Genomic DNA, 19,521 nt, shown 5'->3' on the forward strand with positions numbered 1-19,521 from the left:
GGATTTATGTGTAGTCATAAGGATTTATGTGTAGCTCCTTCAACCTGTTATGTTGTTTTGAATCTCTTTGCCTAACTAAGATTTACCATGAGACTTTTTTACACATTTTTCTTTACTTGGCAATTCCTAGCAATCTTTTTTTGATTCAGGTCATTGTTCCTTGATAATACACATCATCTGTTCCTGAAAGTTATGGGCATAACTTGAATCTGGAAATTTTTAAAATATAGTACACATTTGCTTTGTTTTCGTATATTCCATTCTGGTATCGCCCAGGTGTGGCCATATCTTATTTTTCTTTTAATTTCCTAAACTTGTTAGTGTAATTGTATCAGTTAATCTGTTGGTTCTGAATAAGTGTTACAGAAAAGAGGAATAGTACAGAAATAAGACAGGGATTATTATATGGAACCAGAAATAATTACAAAGTTCATTTTCCTTAATGAGTCCCTAGTTTAGAAGCCCTTTCTTCTGTATTTCATTTTATACTTAGGACAAACTATGAAGACACAGATAAAGTAGTATTCTTGCTTTTACAAAATTTACAGAAGTTTTTAATGGACCCCTCCTCGTCCAAGACTCTGTCTTTGGCCCACTTCTGTATATTTCTTAGGCAATCTTATCTGCTTACCAGCATTAAATAGCATTCTACATGCTGATTGTTTCCATAATTATATCTCATTCTAAACCTCTCTCCTAAACTAGAGACTTGTCTGTCTCTTATTCATAATCATTATTTGAAGATTAATAACTTAATAGTATTATGCTCCAACCATAGTTTTTTCTATCTTAATGGCAATTGACACTTTAACCCTTCTAGGTCCTTAATGAAAAGATTTTTTTTTTTTTGCATTGTCTTGGACTTATCTCATATGCACATCCTGTCCTGCAAATCCTGTTGTGTTGGCTTAATATAGCCAAAATTTGATGCACTTTTCACCAGTTTCCATTTGTCATTCTGATCCCACAGACTTCTCTTCCTTAAATTATTATAGTATTCACCTTTCTTATATTATTATAGTATTCTGCTAACAGGCCCCTCAGTTCCACCCTCGTTCCTGCTTAAAGTCTATCCTCATAGTAGCCAGAATGAGACTTTTATAAGCCATGGTGAGATCCCTCTTCATTTGTAAGTACTTAATGGCTTCTGATTCCATGCTGAGTAATACAGTGTACTTCAGTGTCCTGTGATTTGAGCCCTTCTTACTTATCGTTTATACTCTCTGTGTTGCTCAGTCTTCTAGTAACACAAGCCATTTTGCTGTTTCCTCTGTATGGAGCATCCTTCTCTAGATATCATCATGGCTTGTTTCTTCACCCCTTTAGTCTTCTCAGATACCACTTTTTTCCTCAGTCTTCTCTGAACTACCCTTTCAATAATATTCCTTATCCCTGTCCATACTTTTGTTTTATTTGAGCATTTACCAACATATATATTTTGTTTACTCTTTTATATATTTCTGTTTTATGGCTCTTCCTATTGGAATGTAATTCCATGAGGGCAGGAATGTTGTTCTATACTTGACTGTGCCTCCAGAACTTAGAACAGGCCCTTACATATCACACTCACACAAAGATTTATAAAATGAGTCAGTGAATTAAAGAAGAAGATCATACCTCAAATCCCTAGTTGGAAATGGAATAAATTCAGTGATGGAAGAACGATATGCATGATGTATTACTCAATGTATTAAAAACATAATCATTCTGGAAAAATTTTATAGAAGTGAATTACATTGATAGATTTCCTGACTTGCACTATTTTGATGATAACCTTTACAACCTTATGGTATGTAGAGATTATCTATAGAATCAAATAATTACTTCCTGTTTTGTAGTTTGCAGTTTTAAAGGTGTAGAATAGAGGTTTGAAATTATGTGGGAAGGGATAGAAAAAATATTCTTGATATCAAAAAAATTCAGTTGTGGTTGTTTGTAGTGTAGAGGATTTATAGGTATCCATTAGTATGAAGAGCACATCTGTAAGAAAAGCAGAATATTTAAATAGTTTAGTTCAGTGGTTCTTACCTTTTCAGTGGCCGCGTTATTTGAAATTCATATAAAAGTTACATGTTCACCATAGAAAAAGTAAGTGCCTTCCAAATTTGTATATGTGTTAGTGCGTTTATGTGTTCTAAATGAGTACCTGCAATGAGTATTTAGACTCTTCAATAATACTATCTTTGTGTAGGTGGAATAATTAATCAGGGGGAAATATTGAATAACTGAGATTTTCTCAGAGTTGAAAATCTTTATTTTTCTTATATAAGTAATTGCAAATACTGAATACTAATCTGAAAGATGAATAATTTGTTATCAACACATTAATACTGTTAACTTTCAAAGTATAAAATAGATTGCTAAGGACAGAGGATATTTTGAGGTGTTAGGGAGTGGTAATGGGTAATGTTGGTAAAAAAAATGACACCAAGGACAAGAATGTGTAATCCTCTAATTATAGATAAACATTTGGCCATATCAGTCAAAGGGGAATTTATCCTGACAAATTCATAAAATTGTAAATTCAGGAAAAAAATCTGAAAAACCAATCAGATCCACTTTCTCATTTCTCTCAGCCAGACTTTTCTCATGTGGTCATGCTAGCCATCTGAACAATGAGTTTTTTGGAAATTGGAGTCCATAAATGTTATGAGAGACTTTTTCCTCCTGTTCATCCTTATTTGGCATTTTGAGGTATATGGAAGTTTCACCTTGGTTTTTTATCCACATACCTTCAAATTTTTGAAATTTGCTAAAATTTTTCTCATTTTTATTGTAATTTTCTAGTCTTTTCAGCTTCCCTCACATGACGTGTTTTCCTTATATACTGTCATCCTAACTGTTCCCTTATGGTCTCATGGCTGTTTTTCATTATTCTAAAAAACATGACACCTAAAACTTCTCATAGGATTTTGTTTGTAATATGTGATGACAACCATGTATTCTATGATTATTGCTTTTTTTCCATTTGAGTACTGTGCTTATGTAGACTCAGACTATATCAATACTTTGGGGGCCATAGTAATAATAAGAATAATGACCATGTATAATATTCTGAGTGGTTGGCTAAGTACTTTATATGCATATCTCCTTTTAGCATTATAAAAGTAGAATTTATACAGTACAAACCATTTGAACAGGGAAGAAAATGGACCTTAGAGAGATTTATGTGCCTAACACAACACAGTAAGGCCTTGTTAGAGGTAGAATTCTAACTCGGGTCTATAGGTCACTAAAGGTTGGGTTTTGAGTTACTATTTATATGTGTGTGTGTGTGTGTGTGTGTGTGTGTACTGCCAAACCCTAATAAGCTTGCTATTAAGAGAAATGTCTGGAGGCTTTGGCTGTATAATTCAGATACTTTTTTTTTTAAAGAGAGAGAATTTTTTTAATAGTTATTTTTTAGTTTTTGGTGGACACAACATCTTTATTTTATTTTTATGTGGTGCTGAGGATTGAACCCAGAGCCCCGCGCATGCCAGGCAAGCGTGCTACTGCTTGAGCCACATCCCCAGCCCCAAATTCAGATACTTTTTGTTGGAGGCAGGTATTTGGTGTTTTTTCATTTCATTGATAAGCTACCATTACAGAATTTGGATAGTCACACTTTTCTCTCATTATGTGACTTATTTTTTCTTAATGTTACTTCTTTCTCATAGCTTGTATACTGGATAAGGTACTATTGATTAATAATGATCTGTTATTTAGGAATCTTCGATAATAGTTTTTCTACTATCTACAAATTTATAGCACCATTAATAATGTATATTTCTTTATTCATAAGAAATTTTGAGCAGAGAAACGGTTATTGTTTTACTAATTAATTCTTTTCAAATTAAGAACCAATGATTTTGTTTTTTTACTAGATGGCCAGTAAGATAGTGCATCTCACATTACTTAGAAGCTTTGAGAGAATTTTGATGATAAACCAAAACTGCTAGCATACCTTTTTCCTTTTCTACTGATCCTTAATATAGATCATTGTAACTAGATACCCTGGATCCTATACACAGATAATTATTTCGGTTTAGACATTATTAACATTTATTAGGAACTTAGTTTACAAAGTACCTTTGGATACAATTTCATTTAATATTCCCATTTATGCATAAAGTAAAATGCCTTGGTTTTGCCAGTTTTACAGTGAGAAACTGAAATTCAACGTACGCAGCTTGAGAGTCATCCATTTTTCAAACCTTGGCCTTCTAATTTCATATCTTCTATTGGCTTCCACAATGTCACACTGCCTCTCAGTGAAACAAATGAAGGCATAAGTAAGAACTGACCAGTGTGGGGATTGAAAACATAATATATGCTTGTGAGAGTTCAGGACTGAGTCTAAATAATTTGATCTCATCATCCATAAGGAGAAAAGAAGAAAGTATTCTGAAGGAGTTGATGGAGAAAAAATTTTGGCATGAGTAAAATTATTTAAGATTATAAGACCATGGTTACAAAAATATTTAAAATACTCATAAAATTATGAATAATAATTATGACAAATTTATATTTTTAGTATGAAAATAGTCATTGAAGAAATTTTAACAAAATTGTTTCTTTGAATAATTCCTTTTGTATTAAGAAAGTTCAAGAAATTTAGCCAGGCCTGGTGGCACATGCCTGTAATCCCAGCAGCTTTGCAGGCTGAGGCAGGAGGATTACAAGTTCAAAACCAGCAGCAGCTTAGTGAGCCCTAAGTAACTTAGCAAGACTCCGTCTCAAAATAAAAAATAAAAAATTGCTAGGGATTTGGCTCAGTATTTAAGCACCCCTGGGTTCAATCCCTGGTACCAAATAAATAATTCTATTATTATTTGAGAGTGGGCCAATGATATAGTTTCCTTTAAATGAAACTTTTTCATAAAAAATAATAAAATATAGATGCAATTAAAAATCATAATTCAGGGCTGAGGTTGTGGCTCAGAGGTTGAGTGCTTGCCTAACATGAGTGAGGCACTGAGTTCGATACTTAGCACCTCATAAAATAAAACAAAGATATTGTATCCACCTATAACTAAAAAATAAATATTTTTTTTTAAAAAATCATACTTCAGGTTGGGTATTTTTGTGTAAGTCATGTGTTCTCAAGTATTATATTTGAACTTAAAATATCTCATGTATCTAATTTCTAGGTAAATAAATTCAATGATTATTTAATAATGCTTGGACAATATTTGTGAAATGAAGTTTATGTGCTGTAGAACTTCAGAATGGTGAAACTTTACTGCAAGGAAATACAGATATTTATATTTGAAAAATTTTGTTTTTCATAGCTTTAAATTGACTTATCCACATTTATCAGTTAATCAACATAAAGTTCAGAAATTTTTAAATGAAATTCACTTAAAATGCTAAAAAAAGCAAAATATCAAACTTCAATATTCAAAAAATCAAGGCTCAAAGACTAAATAGATCTTTACCCAAATATCTGTTGTATCATTTCAATTCTCTTTCATTATAATATTCTGAATAGGAAAAATAACTCAATTGTGTTCAGAAAAATAAAATATAACCTCATTATTGCCTTAGATGTTATGTCTTAATTTTCAAATAATTTTTAGTTTTATTATGAGGAAAATTTAAAAGTTGACTGTCAAATGTTTCTTTGCTCTTTCATTCATGAATATTATACAGTTAGAATATGATGTGGATAAAATTAATATTCTATGTATATTTTGTCAAAAATTCTCTATGCATATGTAAAATTTGCCAACTGGAACAAATATTTCCCAGTATTCTCTGACTCATGATTACAGACACTTATCATTTTAAGAAAGGTTCATTAAGTCCAGATTCTACATTAATGTTTGTCAAATGAATTTTACTAGTCAATATATTTTACATTATTTCCTTTATGCCCAAATACTTTTCAATAATGAAGTTGGGTTCATGAGTTTAAAAAATTGTAAATTAGAAGAAGATGGAGAGCCAGACACAGTGGCACACATCAGTTAATCCCAGCAGCTTGGGAGGCTGAGGCAGGGGTATCGCAAGTTTAAAACCAGGCTCAGTGAAAGCAAGGTACTAAGCAACTCAGTGAGACCCTGTCTCTAAATAAAATAGAAAATAGGGCTGGGGATGGTTGGCTCAGTGGTTGAGTGCCCTTGAGTTTAATCCCCCATACCAAAAAAAAAAAAAAAAAAAAAAGAGAGAGAAAGAAAGAAAGAAAAAAGAAGATGAGAAAAAGGAGAAAGAGACAAAAATGTATGTGGTGGTTGATATACAGAGAAAGGAAGGGAGAAAACTTGGGAAGGAGTCAAAGAGGTGAAACTCAACATATGTATCTGCCATACATAGCAGGATTTTAATTCATCTTAAGCCTCATATTTGTTATTTCTTATCATTTCTTTCTTTGCAGGAGTGTTGTGGTACCTGTAAAGAAGCCACCTCCAGGTAGTTTAGCTGTAACTACTGTGGGAGCCACCACTGCAGGAAGTGGGCTGCCAACAGGCAGTACCTCTAACATATTTGCCGCTACTGGAGCTACACCAAAAAGTATGATTAATACAACAGGTATTGTCCTTATATATTTTTGTGATACCTCATCATTTTCTTTCTGTTTTCTATATCTTCATTTTTTTTCTTATTGGACCTTAAAATGAAAAGATACCCTGAGCATTTAAGATTACCTTAATCTTAAGAAGGTTGTATGTTGTGTTGCAACTTTTCAGAACTTGTCTGTGATTCTAGGATGCAATTTTTAGTGGTCATTTTAGGAGACAGTATTGGGTTTTGTTTTGAGTTTCCTCAAAACATGATGCTCTTTACTTTCAGAGTGAAATCAGATTGCTAAAAGGTATTTGGGGAGCAAAAGCAAAAGATCATTAAAAAACTGAAGTTTAATATGTAAAAATTAATAAATTATATCAAGAATATCAAAATACGATCAAAATATTAGTATAAAAACATGGATTTGGTGACATTTACTTATTGAATCCTAATACATACTTTGCTAAATCCCCTAAGGAAAGACAGAGCTCTCCTAAGAACCTTGATGATATGCAAGAGCCTCAACATGTGAAAAGTGCATGTGAATAAGAAACCTTGATTGACTCTGAACTAATTTTTATACTTAGATTACAATTGTATCCATTGTCCAATAATTTCCTAGTGATTGTAGGTACCAAAACTTCCAAATCTTTATAGATTTTAAAAGCCTGCCTAAAAATATCTCTTTTTTTTTTTTTTTTGTAAATTTCCAGAAATGTTCCTGTTTATTATTAGCTAAATAAATCCTTACCCAAATCTTTGTGATTCCATTTTAGGTATTTAAACAACGCAAGATGATCCCTGACTTTTCTTCCCTGACTATAGTAGTCTTCTCTTCTCCAAACTGTATAGCCTTGAACTTTTCCATTTATTATCATTACTTAGATTCTTCCCATTTTTATTAATTTCATAGCTCTTTGTGCTTTCTGTATCTATCTTGTTTATCATATCACCTGAGTCTGACATATCATGAACAACACACTTATGGGGTTGTAGTAAGTAGAACGTGTACTATATTAGACATATATCATTTATGTATTAGCAACTAAACATAAATGGCATTGTGTTAAAGAATATAATCTCTTTGGCTTATCTATATTATAAATAATTATACCTGGCTTGTCTGAAGACATTAAAGTCTTTTCAGTATTACAGTCTTATTCTTTATACTTGTTTGGTTTTCTACAAGTAGGAATAAAACTTGGTTTTACTAAAATATATGCTATGAAAGTGTTATTTTAAAAATATGCCAATGTAGTAGAAAAAATAATCTACATGCAGTACTTTCATTGAATAAAGTCCTTACTTAAGACTTTGGTAAATGAAAATTAAATCACCTCTTTCTTATTTTATTTAATCAAAAGTCATGAAATCTTTTAGTGTATATTTCAAGAATAATAGATTTAGAAAATAATGATAGCAGGAAGTGATATTATAAAGTATATAAGGTCAAAATGAAGAATGAAATTAAGCAATAAACTTCTTCCTTAGAATTATTATTATATATGAACTGTGAGCTAACATCTAAACTAGGCATATGGACCAATTTACATATCCACATTTAGGAGCTTTATAAATGTTATAGTAGAAATCCCAATAAATGACTCAGTTTTGTGGGAATTATTATAAGACATGATAATATTTAGGGACACTAGATGTCCCTCAACTCCACTGCTATTACTCATATGTGGTATTATGGAAAAATCTCTTCTAAAATGGTATCTTCATATTTGAGAAGAACTCATTGTTCCAAAATCAGGTACAAAATATAGACCTTCTTCTGCAAGCATTTATCAAAGTGAGCATTTGATTCTGCAGAGCCACAAATTTGTAATTTATGTCTTAGATGGTAAAAACTAAAAATATTTTAACATAGCAATAAAAATAGATAGAATTTCACATTTAAATTTGCATTGTTTTATCAGCCTCATTTATCTAGAATCTTTTTCATTTGTTGTTGTCTTTTATTTATACCCCATTTGTAATATGTAGTTTTTTTTAGCTTACCATAAGTGAATCTACTGGATTTTATTTAATTCAATAGCTGTTGTTTAAAACCATAATAAATTTATTAGTACACTAATGGTCAAATGGTTTTTATTTGTGAAATTCTGTTTTGAATTTACATGAATAATTATTTGAAAATCAATAGTAATAATATTATCAAATTATTTTATTGAATAAATTTTTATTTAAGACTAAAAATTATTATTTTGGGAACAGGTGCCGTGGATTCAGGGTCCTCCTCCTCTTCCTCCTCTTCTAGTTTTGTGAATGGTGCTACCAGCAAAAACCTCCCAGCTGTGCAAACTGTTGCTCCAATGCCAGAAGATTCAGCTGAAAACATGAGGTGTGTATATTTGGTTTTCACCTATTTCTCTCTCCCTTAAAAAAAAAAAAAAAGTGAATGATTGGGAATAAATACATATATGTATAAGATTTCTTGGGAGTTAAGGTTAATTATGCATTTTTATATTTCATAATTATATCATTTTGATATTTTTGGTTAGTTTTAAAAAATCTTCTATTTCAGAGTATAAACAGATAACTGTCTGATTTTTAAAACATTATTGATTTTATCATTTGATGGATAACACATTATTGTTTACAATAAAGATTAAAAATGTGCAAATTGTAACAGGATAAAACTGAGTATCTTTGTTGATAAGATTTTTAAATAAATATTTTAAAAATAATTCTGTCAATTTGTTCATAATATGTATCATTGTAATCCAAATAAAAAAATCTTATTTGTTGTCATTAAATAACATTCTTAGAATGGATTGCCACTCATTCATGGAGTTAAATTGTGCATACATTCATACATGCATGTACACATATGTATGTATTCAAGTTCTCTTTAGAAGTATAACACAGAATATAATAACTCAGTGAGAAGGAGCACACTCATGTCACCATCATCCAAATTGAGAAATAACATATAACAAGAATTCCAGTATCTTCCACCTTTAGTTCCTTTCCTAGTCACTGTTCTGGGTCCTTTTCATAATTTTAATCCTGTGGTATCAGTACACTGTAATTATTCTTTTCTCTCTGTTTTTTTGTTCTTCAGTATTATGTACATGATGTTCATCCATATTGCATACAGCAATAGTTGGTTCATTCTTATTCCATTTCTGTTCCTGTGTGTATATATATGTACAGCAGTTTCTTAATTCATTTTATTGATAATGTATTTATGGGCTTCACCATCTTTAGCTATTACAAACAATTCTTCTCTATAGATAAACAGTACAGCTTGTAATTATTATGGATGCACTATTATGTGGATATACACCATGTTAATATGCATATGGGTTGGGTAAAAAACTTAGAGTGAAATTGCTGATTGATAATGTTTGTATATATTCTATTTTACTGGATAATGCCAAATGATTTTCCAAAGTGATTATACAAATTTACTAACTCAGCAGCAGAATATGGGAATTTAAATTGCTTTGTATCTTTATTAGGATTTCAAGTTGTCACTTTTTCATTTTAGACATTTGTGTAAACATAGTGAGTGACATTTTCTTACATTTTTAATTTTCATTTTCCTCATTAGTAATGCAATTGGTGCATTTTTAAAATGAATTTATTGGTGGTTTGGCTTTTTTTTTTTCGTAATTGTGTGTTGAAGTGTCTATCACTTTGTAATAATTGGATTGTCTTTTTCTTATTAATTGTGAAAAATTCTTTATACAATTTGGATAGGAGCCCTTTAATGATTATTTGTCATGCATATATTTTCTGTCATTCTGTGGTTTTTATTATCATTTCTTATTGTACTCCACTTTGATCAATAGAAGTTGTTAATTATATTGTATAAGGCATCTTTGTCTATATTTTCCCTACTTTATCTCTGGCTACTTTATTATAAACCATTTAGAATTGACTTTATGACTATAATAAGGTAGGGGTAATAGGGATGTATTATTTGAAAGACTCTTCTTTGCCCTACACTCTGTCACTTCCATCACAAATCATTGTCCATATATTCTTTATTATGGTCTTACAGTCAATTCTGTTCCATCTGTTTATTTGTTCATTCTTCTACTATGCTGCCATAATTAGAACAATATGGATAAAGTTGTCCTCTACCTTGTTCTTTATCCTCAAGAGAGTCTAAGCTATTCTTGATGCTTCACAATTTTTATAATAAAGGAATCTTTAGGTTTTTTTGTAACTAGGATTATATTGTATCTATAGATTCATTTCACTATTTTGATTTCCAAATTATGAGTACCATATATTCCTTCATATCTTTTATTTATTGATTTTTTAAAAAAATAAATGACAGCAGAATGCATTACAGTTTTTATTACATGTATACAGCACAATTTTTCATTTCTCTGATTGTATATAAAGTACGTTGACACCAATTTGTGTCTTCATACATGTATTTCGGATAATGAGGTCCATCACACATTCCACCATCTTTGCTAATCCCCTGCCCCCTCTTTTCCCTCCCATCTCTCTGCCCTATCTAGAATTCATCTATTCGTCCCATGCTCCCCCACCCTACCCCACTATGAATCAGCCTCTTTATATCAGAGAAAACACTAAGCATTTGTTTGGGGGGATTGGCTAACTTCACTTAACATTATCTTCTCCAATTCCCACCCATTTACCTGCAAGTGCCATGATTTTGTTCTCTTTTATTGCTGAGTAAAATTCCATTGTGTATATATGCCACATTTTTTTAATCCATTTATCTACTGAAGGGCATCTAGGTTGGGTCCACAGTTTAGTTATTGTTAATTGTGCTGCTATAAACATTGGTGTTGCTCTGTCCTGTAGTAGGCTGTTTTTAAGTCTTTTGGGTATAGACCAAGGGGAGGGATGGCTAGGTCAAATGGTGTTTCATATCTTTATAGTTTTTTTAAACTTATCCCAATAATGATTTTTGGTTTACTGTATGAAAATCTTGTGTTTCTCACTTAACATATTCTCAGGAATTTAATGTTTTGTATTAGTTTGTTTTTTCTTCAAGTTAGTTTTCAGATCAATTTTATTGAGATCATTTGTTTATGTTGCTTAAACTCAATAAAAAGCACACTATACATTTTAATTAGTTATAATCAGTTTATGTACCCATAAAACCCGTCACAAGATGTAGAACATATCTATCATACCCCAGAAAGTTCCCTTGTGACCCATTTGCAATTCAGCCTAATCCTTGCCCAGGCAGACTCTTAAAAGAAAAGAAAAGCTTTGCAACTTAGATTTCATTTTCAAGGTTCATGTAAATGAAGTCATATATTAAAATTATTTTGTTTTTGTCTTTTACTTAGTTCAGTATTTTTTGTGTTACCCATATCTTTGTGAGGGTTCTCTTTGTTTTCAGTGCTGAGTTCATTATATGTCTGTCCTAGTGATAGACACCAAGTGTTTACTAGTTTGAAACAATATTAATTTTATGGTCATTTTAGTATACAAATCTTGTCATGGACATAATATTTTTACTTCTGCTGGGTAAACAACCAAGAATAAAATTGCTGCTTGAATAGTAACTACATGCTTAAATTTATGGGAAATTGATGAGCTTTCTTACAAAACTAGTTTTATCATTGTTTCCTATCAGCAATATGTTAAAAGATCTGTTTTCCACATTCTACTTAATACTTGATGTTGTTGGTCCTTTTTATTTTAATTTTATAATGGCTACAGAATCATATATCTATTGTTTGGTTTTATTTTCAATTTCCTAATGATCAGTTAGTGTATTTTTTTCCATGTGTTTATGGGTCTGCTATTTTTTAAAAAACAAATAGTTTTTCTTATGTAAGAATTAATATGTTCTTCATAGATGCCCATCAAAAGGTACCTACATTCCATCATCCTTTGTTCCATTGTATGGTTTACATTTTCATTTCCTTAAAAGTGTTAACAGAAAGTTTCCAAAATCCATTATCTCAAATAATTTTTTATGATTTTTGCCTTTTATAAGTCCCTAAAATCTTTACATATCCCAAAGTTTTATCGATACTCTCCTGTTTTCGTCTATAAGTTGTGTTGTTCTTGCTTTTATGATCTACTTTGATTTAGTTTCTTTGTTTATAGTGAGGTAAAATTTGGGATTTGTTCTCATCCATATGTATATCCATGTTTCAGGACGACTGGATTTCCTTGGCACATTGGTTTAAAATCAATTGACCACCTATGTGTAGGTCTATTTCTTAGACTCCATTCTGGTTGCATTACCTATATACTGTACTTATGACAGTACTGCACTGTCTTCATTACTATAACTTTATAGTAAGTCTTTCAATCATATAATTAAATCCTTTCATTCTGTTCTTTTTAAAAATGACTTTGACTTTTCTAGGTTATTGCATTTTCACATAAATTTTAGAATTGGTTTATCAGTTTCTAAAAAGAGACTGCCAAAATTTAAATTAGGGGTGTGTGTGTGTGTGTGTGTGTGTGTATAAACACACACACGTATATATTTTTTTTAGTTGTCGATGGACCTTTATTTTTATTTATCTAAATGTGGTACTGAGAATTAAACCCAGTGTTTCACATATGCTAGGCAAGCATGCCTACCACTGAGCTACAACACCAGCCCCAATTAGGATTATATTGAAACTTTCATTAAATTTGAGGAGAATTGACATTGTATTATTTTTTCCAGTTTATCAATATTTTTATCATTCCTTGAAATATTTAATTTCAGCATCTTATTGAAGTTTTGATTGTGATGGTATTGTACTATTTTTTAATGTTTATTTTTTAGTTGCAGTTGGACACAGTACCTTTTATTTTATTTATTTATTTTCATGTGGTGCTGAGGATCAAACCAGGGCCTCGTACATGCTAGGTGAGCGCTCTACCACCCAGGGCCTCACATGTGCTAGCCAACTGCTCTACTGCTGAGCCACAACCCCAGCCCCTTGCACTTGTTTTTATGTCTTATATTGCTTTAATTGATTTTTAATGATTTTCTGAATTAAGTGTAATCTGTTATAAACATCTAATATCACACACAAAACAGTGTACTGATATTAAAATTTGCCTATGATATCTACAATATTTATATTTATAATCCATAGATAATTCCCTTAAAATATTTGAAGGTAGGTAAACAATAAACCAATATTAATAGAAAATAGAATAATATGCAAGTACTACATTCACTCAACAGAAGAATTAGAATGGAAAAAAAAGAACACATGGAAATAATAGCTTCATTTGAAAAACTGACTACCAAATTGATACCTCATATCAGTAATTTCCTTAAATGCAAATGGTTTAAAATCACCAATTAAAATATAGACATTTTCAAATTGATTATTTTTAGGTAATTTTTTATTTATATATGACAGCAGAATGCATTACAATTCTTATTACATATATAGAGCACAATTTTTCATATCTCTGGTTGTATACATAGTATATTCACACCAATTCGTGTCTTCATACATGTACTTTGGATAGTAATGATCATCACATTCCACCATCATTAATTACCCCATGCTTCCTCTCTTCCCTTCCAACCTGTCTGCCCTATCTAGAGTTCGTCTATTCCTCCCATGCTCCATCTCCCTATCCCACTATGAATCAGCCTCCTTATATCAAAGAAAACATTTGGCATTTGTTTTTTGGGGATGGGGTAACTTCACTTAGCATTATTTTCTCTAACTCCATCCATTTACCTGCAAATGCCATGATTATATTCTCTTTTATTGCTGAGTAAAAGTAGGATTCATTAATAGATCTGTGAAAAATCTGCTTTAAACCTGAAAATGTGGATAAGTTTAAAGAGGGAAATTCAAGGAATTATCATTAAAATTCTTCATTAATATAAAGCCATATAAAGAGCTGGAAAAGTTTAATTGGATGGGATATTAGTATTTTTTCTTGACTAAGTTTTTTTACAACTTGAAAATTGTAAAAGTGTTAAGTTTCTTCACATATAATAAAAGATCAGAATGATATAATTTAATATCATAAATTTAACCTGTGATTTAAAAAAAACTAAGCCATTTAAGCATTTATACTCCTTCAAATATTAGATGATCAAATAGTCATATAAAATGATTGGGCTTTGCATCCTTAATAATAAGCTGATTGTGTTCCCAAGCACAACTAGGAAACCTGTAGAAAAAGCAAAGCAAAATGTTGCTCTTGTGTTCTTTGTGCTAGTGTTATCGTATATCTTACTTTTATATGTCTCATTAAGAAATAGTATATTGCAAGTGTTTTTGCTCTAGAAAGTCAATTGTCTTTTAAAACTATTCAAATAAATTTATTTTAGATGGACACAGTGTCACATGCCTATAGTTGCAGCTACTAGGGAGACTGAAGCAGGAAGATCACTTGAGCCCAGAAATTCAGAGCCAGCCTAGGTAACATAGCCAGACCTCATTTCAGGGACCCCCTCCCCCCCAAAAAAGTGTGTATGTATGTGTGTGTGTGTGTATGTATGTGTGTGTGTACACACATAAAATTTATCATTACCAGGACTTGCTTGTATGAATTTAAGTTTTTGTCAGGTATGTGATACCTTGTACTTGAAGAACTTTCTTTAAAGTACTTATAGTATAAGTTAGATGCATGGATTTTCTCTGTCCCCTCCCACCCCCAACCCTGAAAAAGTCTTTATTTTGTCATCATTTTCAAACATTTTTGACCATATATAAAATTGTATGTAGGCTTATATATTTTAGAAATGTGTTAGAAATCTGTTTAATTTCACACCTTTTGACTTGTATAGTTTCTAAAGAAAACATTTTTCTTTGTTCTTCCATATATAATTTGTATATTCTCTGACTTTTTCAAATGTTCTCTTTATATTTGGAATTCAGTAGTTTATTATGATATATGAAGGGTATTTATTAACTATAAGTGGTGTTTTCTGGTGTTCTTACATCTGTACTTTTATAATCTTTATTTGGAAAATTCTTATTCATTATCTCGTCACATATTTCTTCTTCTATATTTTTGTGTTAATGTTGTATTTCTACCATAAAGAATTGCCAGAATTTCAGCAGCTTGAATTAACACTGATTTATTAGTTATTTCACAGATCTTTAGGCTAAAAGTCCAGCACAGCTCACACTGGGTCACAATCCACATGTTACCAGGGCTATATCCCTTGTGGGGAAATTTTGAAAGAAAATTTGCTTCCAATTTTATTCAATTTGTTAGCAGAAGTCAGTTCTGTATGCCTCTAGGACCTGTTCCCTTTCTTGCTGTCATTCAGAAGCTGCCCTTTGCATGTGGCTCCTTACATTCAGAAACAGAAAGTATTCATCATTCCTCTCACTCTTAGAATTGCTCTTATATCCCATTCTGATACATTTTTTCTGCTTTTTTAGAGCTCATGTGATTAGATTGAGTCAAGTATTCCTAATTCAAGATTATCTCCCTGTCTTAATGTCTATAATCTTAATTTGACTTGCAAAGTCCCTGTTGCCATGTAACATAACCTATTCACAGATTCCAGGAATTATTCTTTTGGTGTTTTTGTGTAACCATTATTTGGCATACTGTACTTCTCCTTCTGCAATTCCAGTCACACTTATTTAAGATTATTTTTGCTGTTCCACAGCTCTTGTATGCTCTTGAATATCTGTGTGCTCTCTTTTTCATTCCCTTTCTTTCTCTCTATATATAATATAAAAGAATATATGTATTCTTCTCCTTTCTTAGCTGTTTTTATGGTAGCAATACATAACTAACACAAAAATATAAAAGAAATAGCTAAACTATGGTTTTGAATGTTTTGAACTATTCAATATGGTTCTGAATGTTTTGGGGGGGCAAAAGATTTATTGAGATTTTAAAAAAATAAATCACAACAAATTATAAATCTTTAAAAGCTGACCATTACCGTAAATATAACAAAATCCCAAAAGAAAACATAAAAAAAATTTTGATCAACTTTCTCTTGTATCTATGTAATGCTTATTCTTTTTTGACCGTATACTATTTTATCTGCCCTTTCCATAACAGTGATGTTATAATTATTTTTGTTTTTATTTTTCTAAGTTTTATCTTTTACTTGGCAATAATTATGCAAATTGACTAAGACAAATTTATGGATATATATGTACATATATGTGTGTATGTATGTGTGTGTGTGTATATATATATGTATGTATGTATATGTATGTGTGTGTGTATACACACACATACATACACACATTGTATAATGGTCAAATAAGAGTAATAGTGTTTCTGTCACCACAAATATTCATTTATTTGTGATAAATTATTCAAAATTCTTTGAAACATTGTACATTATTATTGACTGAAAGCATCTTACTATGCAGTAGAACACTGGAACTTATTTTTTCTTTGTATAAATTTTTTACCCATTGGCTAACCTCTTTTATTCCTTCTCCACATATCCTCCCCTCTCTAATAACCATCATTCTACTTTCCATTAAGATTGGCTTTCTTTAGATTGCACTTATATGTGAGATCATGCAGTATTTGTACTTCTGGCTCATTTCACTTACTATACCATTGTCTAGGTCAGTACATATTATTGCACATGATAGAATCTTATGTTTCCTTATCGATGAATAGTATTCCATTTTACTTATAAAACATGTTTCCTTTTTATAAAAAAATATATTTATTTATTTTTATGTGGTGCTGAGGATCAAACCCAGTGCCTCACATGTGCAAGGCAAGCACTCTACCACTGAGCTATAACCTGGCCCCATAACAAATATTCTTTATCCCTTTATCCATTGATAGATACTAAAGTTTGATTCCATATCTTGGCTACTATGAAATAGTGTTACAATAAACATGGAAAGCGTAGATATTAGTTTATCTTTAAATTCACTGATTCTTTCCATGGAATTATTGAGACTATCTTTAAGCAAATTGAAGGCCTATTGTCTCATTTACTGTTTTTCATTTCTACCATTGTTTCTTTATATATATATATTTTTTACTTTTCCTGGAATTCCACATCTGTTTATGCATGCTATTTACCTTTTCAAGTACTCATTAGCTCTTAACATGTTAATCATAGTTATTGTAAATTCTTTCTGTGATAATTCCATTATGTGATGTACCAAGGATTCTGTAACTGTATTAGTTTGTCATTTGTTTTTAGTGATGTTTTGCTTCTTTATGTATTTTAATTTTTGGTTGAAAACTGTACATTGTATACAAGATAGTATTAACTGGCAGTAATATTTATGCTTGAAATGGTCCTGTCTCTGGTTGTGCTAAGTCTTTAGGTTTAGGAATTGAGTCATTCTAACCTGGAGTTGGAATTGAGCTTGGCTTATGTTTTCTTATTATTTTAGTTACTCTCACTGCAGCAGGGCTTTAAATTTCTTGTCAGAGTTTTATTCAGCGTTCTTCCTCTTATCTTATTTTTGCTCTTTCCTAAAAAAACCCTATAGGGTTTTTTATTTGTTTTGGGTACTGGCGATTGAACACTGGGGCACTTAACCACAGAGCCAAATCCCTAGTCCTTTTGTAAATTATTAGTTTAAATTTTGAGACAAGATCTCTCTTAATTCTGTAAGGGCCTTGCTAAGTTGCTAAGGCTGGATTTTAATCCTCCTGCCTTAGCCTCCATAGCTGCTGGGATTGCTAGCATAGCATATAAGATGCCCAGTTCCCTGGTTTCTGGGTTCTGCCCCAGATGAGCAAGTTCTTGCACCCTACCTCATTGGAGTTTCCTTTCTTTCCTAGCAGGTTTCCTGGCAACTTCAGTTTTCTGATGAGTAGCAGAGTTGTCATTCTTTAGATTATTTGGTTTTTTTCTTGTAATTATTGTGGGATTAACTCTGGTTTTCTTTATCTTAAGTAGAAATAGAAATCCTCTTTCTTTTTAAAAGTTGAAATTGTTAGTTGATGATGTTTCAACTTATTTTTTTAAAAAAACATTAGGTAAAAGAAATATTGTGTAAAACATGCTTAATAACCACTACCCCAGGAAATAGATTCTGAGATACAACTTTCTATATTTTTTTAATAATACTACCTGTTAAGTAGCAGGAAGAGGAAATTGGTCCAAAGGAAAAGTGATGCAATTTTAAGAGAAGTCCCAGGGCAATCCTTGGGAAAATTCTGAAATTGTAAATGACCTCCAGAGATGTGATGTCCTCAGTTGAGTCAAAGGAGCTGTGTATTTTTATTTGTTCATTGCCCAGAGTTTGAATGCAGATTGCTCCTAATGAAGGGCCTCACCTTGGGAGAGCAGCTCCCTTCTAGGGAGGGACTCAGCTATAAGCCATCCCTCCATAATCCTCCTCAGAATTTTCCAGGGAATAAAGTACTCTATCCTAAAGGGGAATCTTGGTCAGATATCACAGCTCCTATCACATTAAATTTTCTTTAATAATTTATGTAGTAGGAAATTTTTATTTATACCTAGAATTTTAATTTCACTGTAGTTAACTTTATTAACTACATTATTTTACTAGTTGACTGGAAAGAGAGAATTGTTGCATTACATATTATTTTATTTTCAGTCTACAAAATATGCTATTAACAATTCACAAAAATGCATTTCAAATTGCTTTTGTAATTATATGAACATATTCCTAAAATGTATCATATTCTTAAAACTTGAAAAGTGTTAGTTTGTAATTTCATTTACCATATAAAGGAGTAAACTTCTTACACATTAATGAATTCTGTTTAGCTTCTTTTTTTATGTTTTTATTATTGTCTTACAGTTACATATAATGGTTGGGTTGATTTTGATATACTTGTAAATGCATGTAGTTTGCTCCATTTCTTCAGGTTTTTAATCTTCTATATTTTCATTTACTTTCTTAATGTATATATTAGGCACTCAAAAATACACGATTCTCTGGGAGAAATGAAGAGAAACTGTCAGTTTTAAATTTATAAGATTATGGTGGAATAAAATAATGAGGCATTTTATTTCAGCTTTCTGTTTTTTTTAGTAGGTACAATCCTAGAAACTTAGAGTTTAAAAAACTATCAGTGGGCCATTATGTCACAGATTCTAGATTTAGGATGGCATTTACTTATCAGATATCTCCTATGTTAAATTATATTTTATATTATAAATACTTTATTTTA

General features: G+C 31.1%; 1 protein-coding gene across 13 annotated transcripts in view; it reads left to right on the plus strand.

The window, feature by feature from the left end:
• Nbea (neurobeachin) overlaps positions 1-19,521 on the plus strand; it is a 646,499-nt gene that overhangs the window by 246,798 nt on the left and 380,180 nt on the right. For 12 of the 13 annotated variants that reach the window (XM_048800828.1, XM_048800832.1, XM_048800829.1 and 9 more), the window contains 2 exons: positions 6,359-6,513; positions 8,713-8,839. In XM_048800828.1, coding sequence (XP_048656785.1) covers positions 6,359-6,513; positions 8,713-8,839 — 282 coding nt within the window. The remainder of the gene's footprint in view (positions 1-6,358; positions 6,514-8,712; positions 8,840-19,521) is intronic. The other variant, XM_048800827.1, reaches the window with a different exon arrangement.

The sequence above is a fragment of the Marmota marmota genome, unplaced genomic scaffold (assembly GCF_001458135.2).
Source record: "Marmota marmota marmota unplaced genomic scaffold, marMar, whole genome shotgun sequence".
Taxonomy (NCBI): domain Eukaryota; kingdom Metazoa; phylum Chordata; class Mammalia; order Rodentia; family Sciuridae; genus Marmota; species Marmota marmota.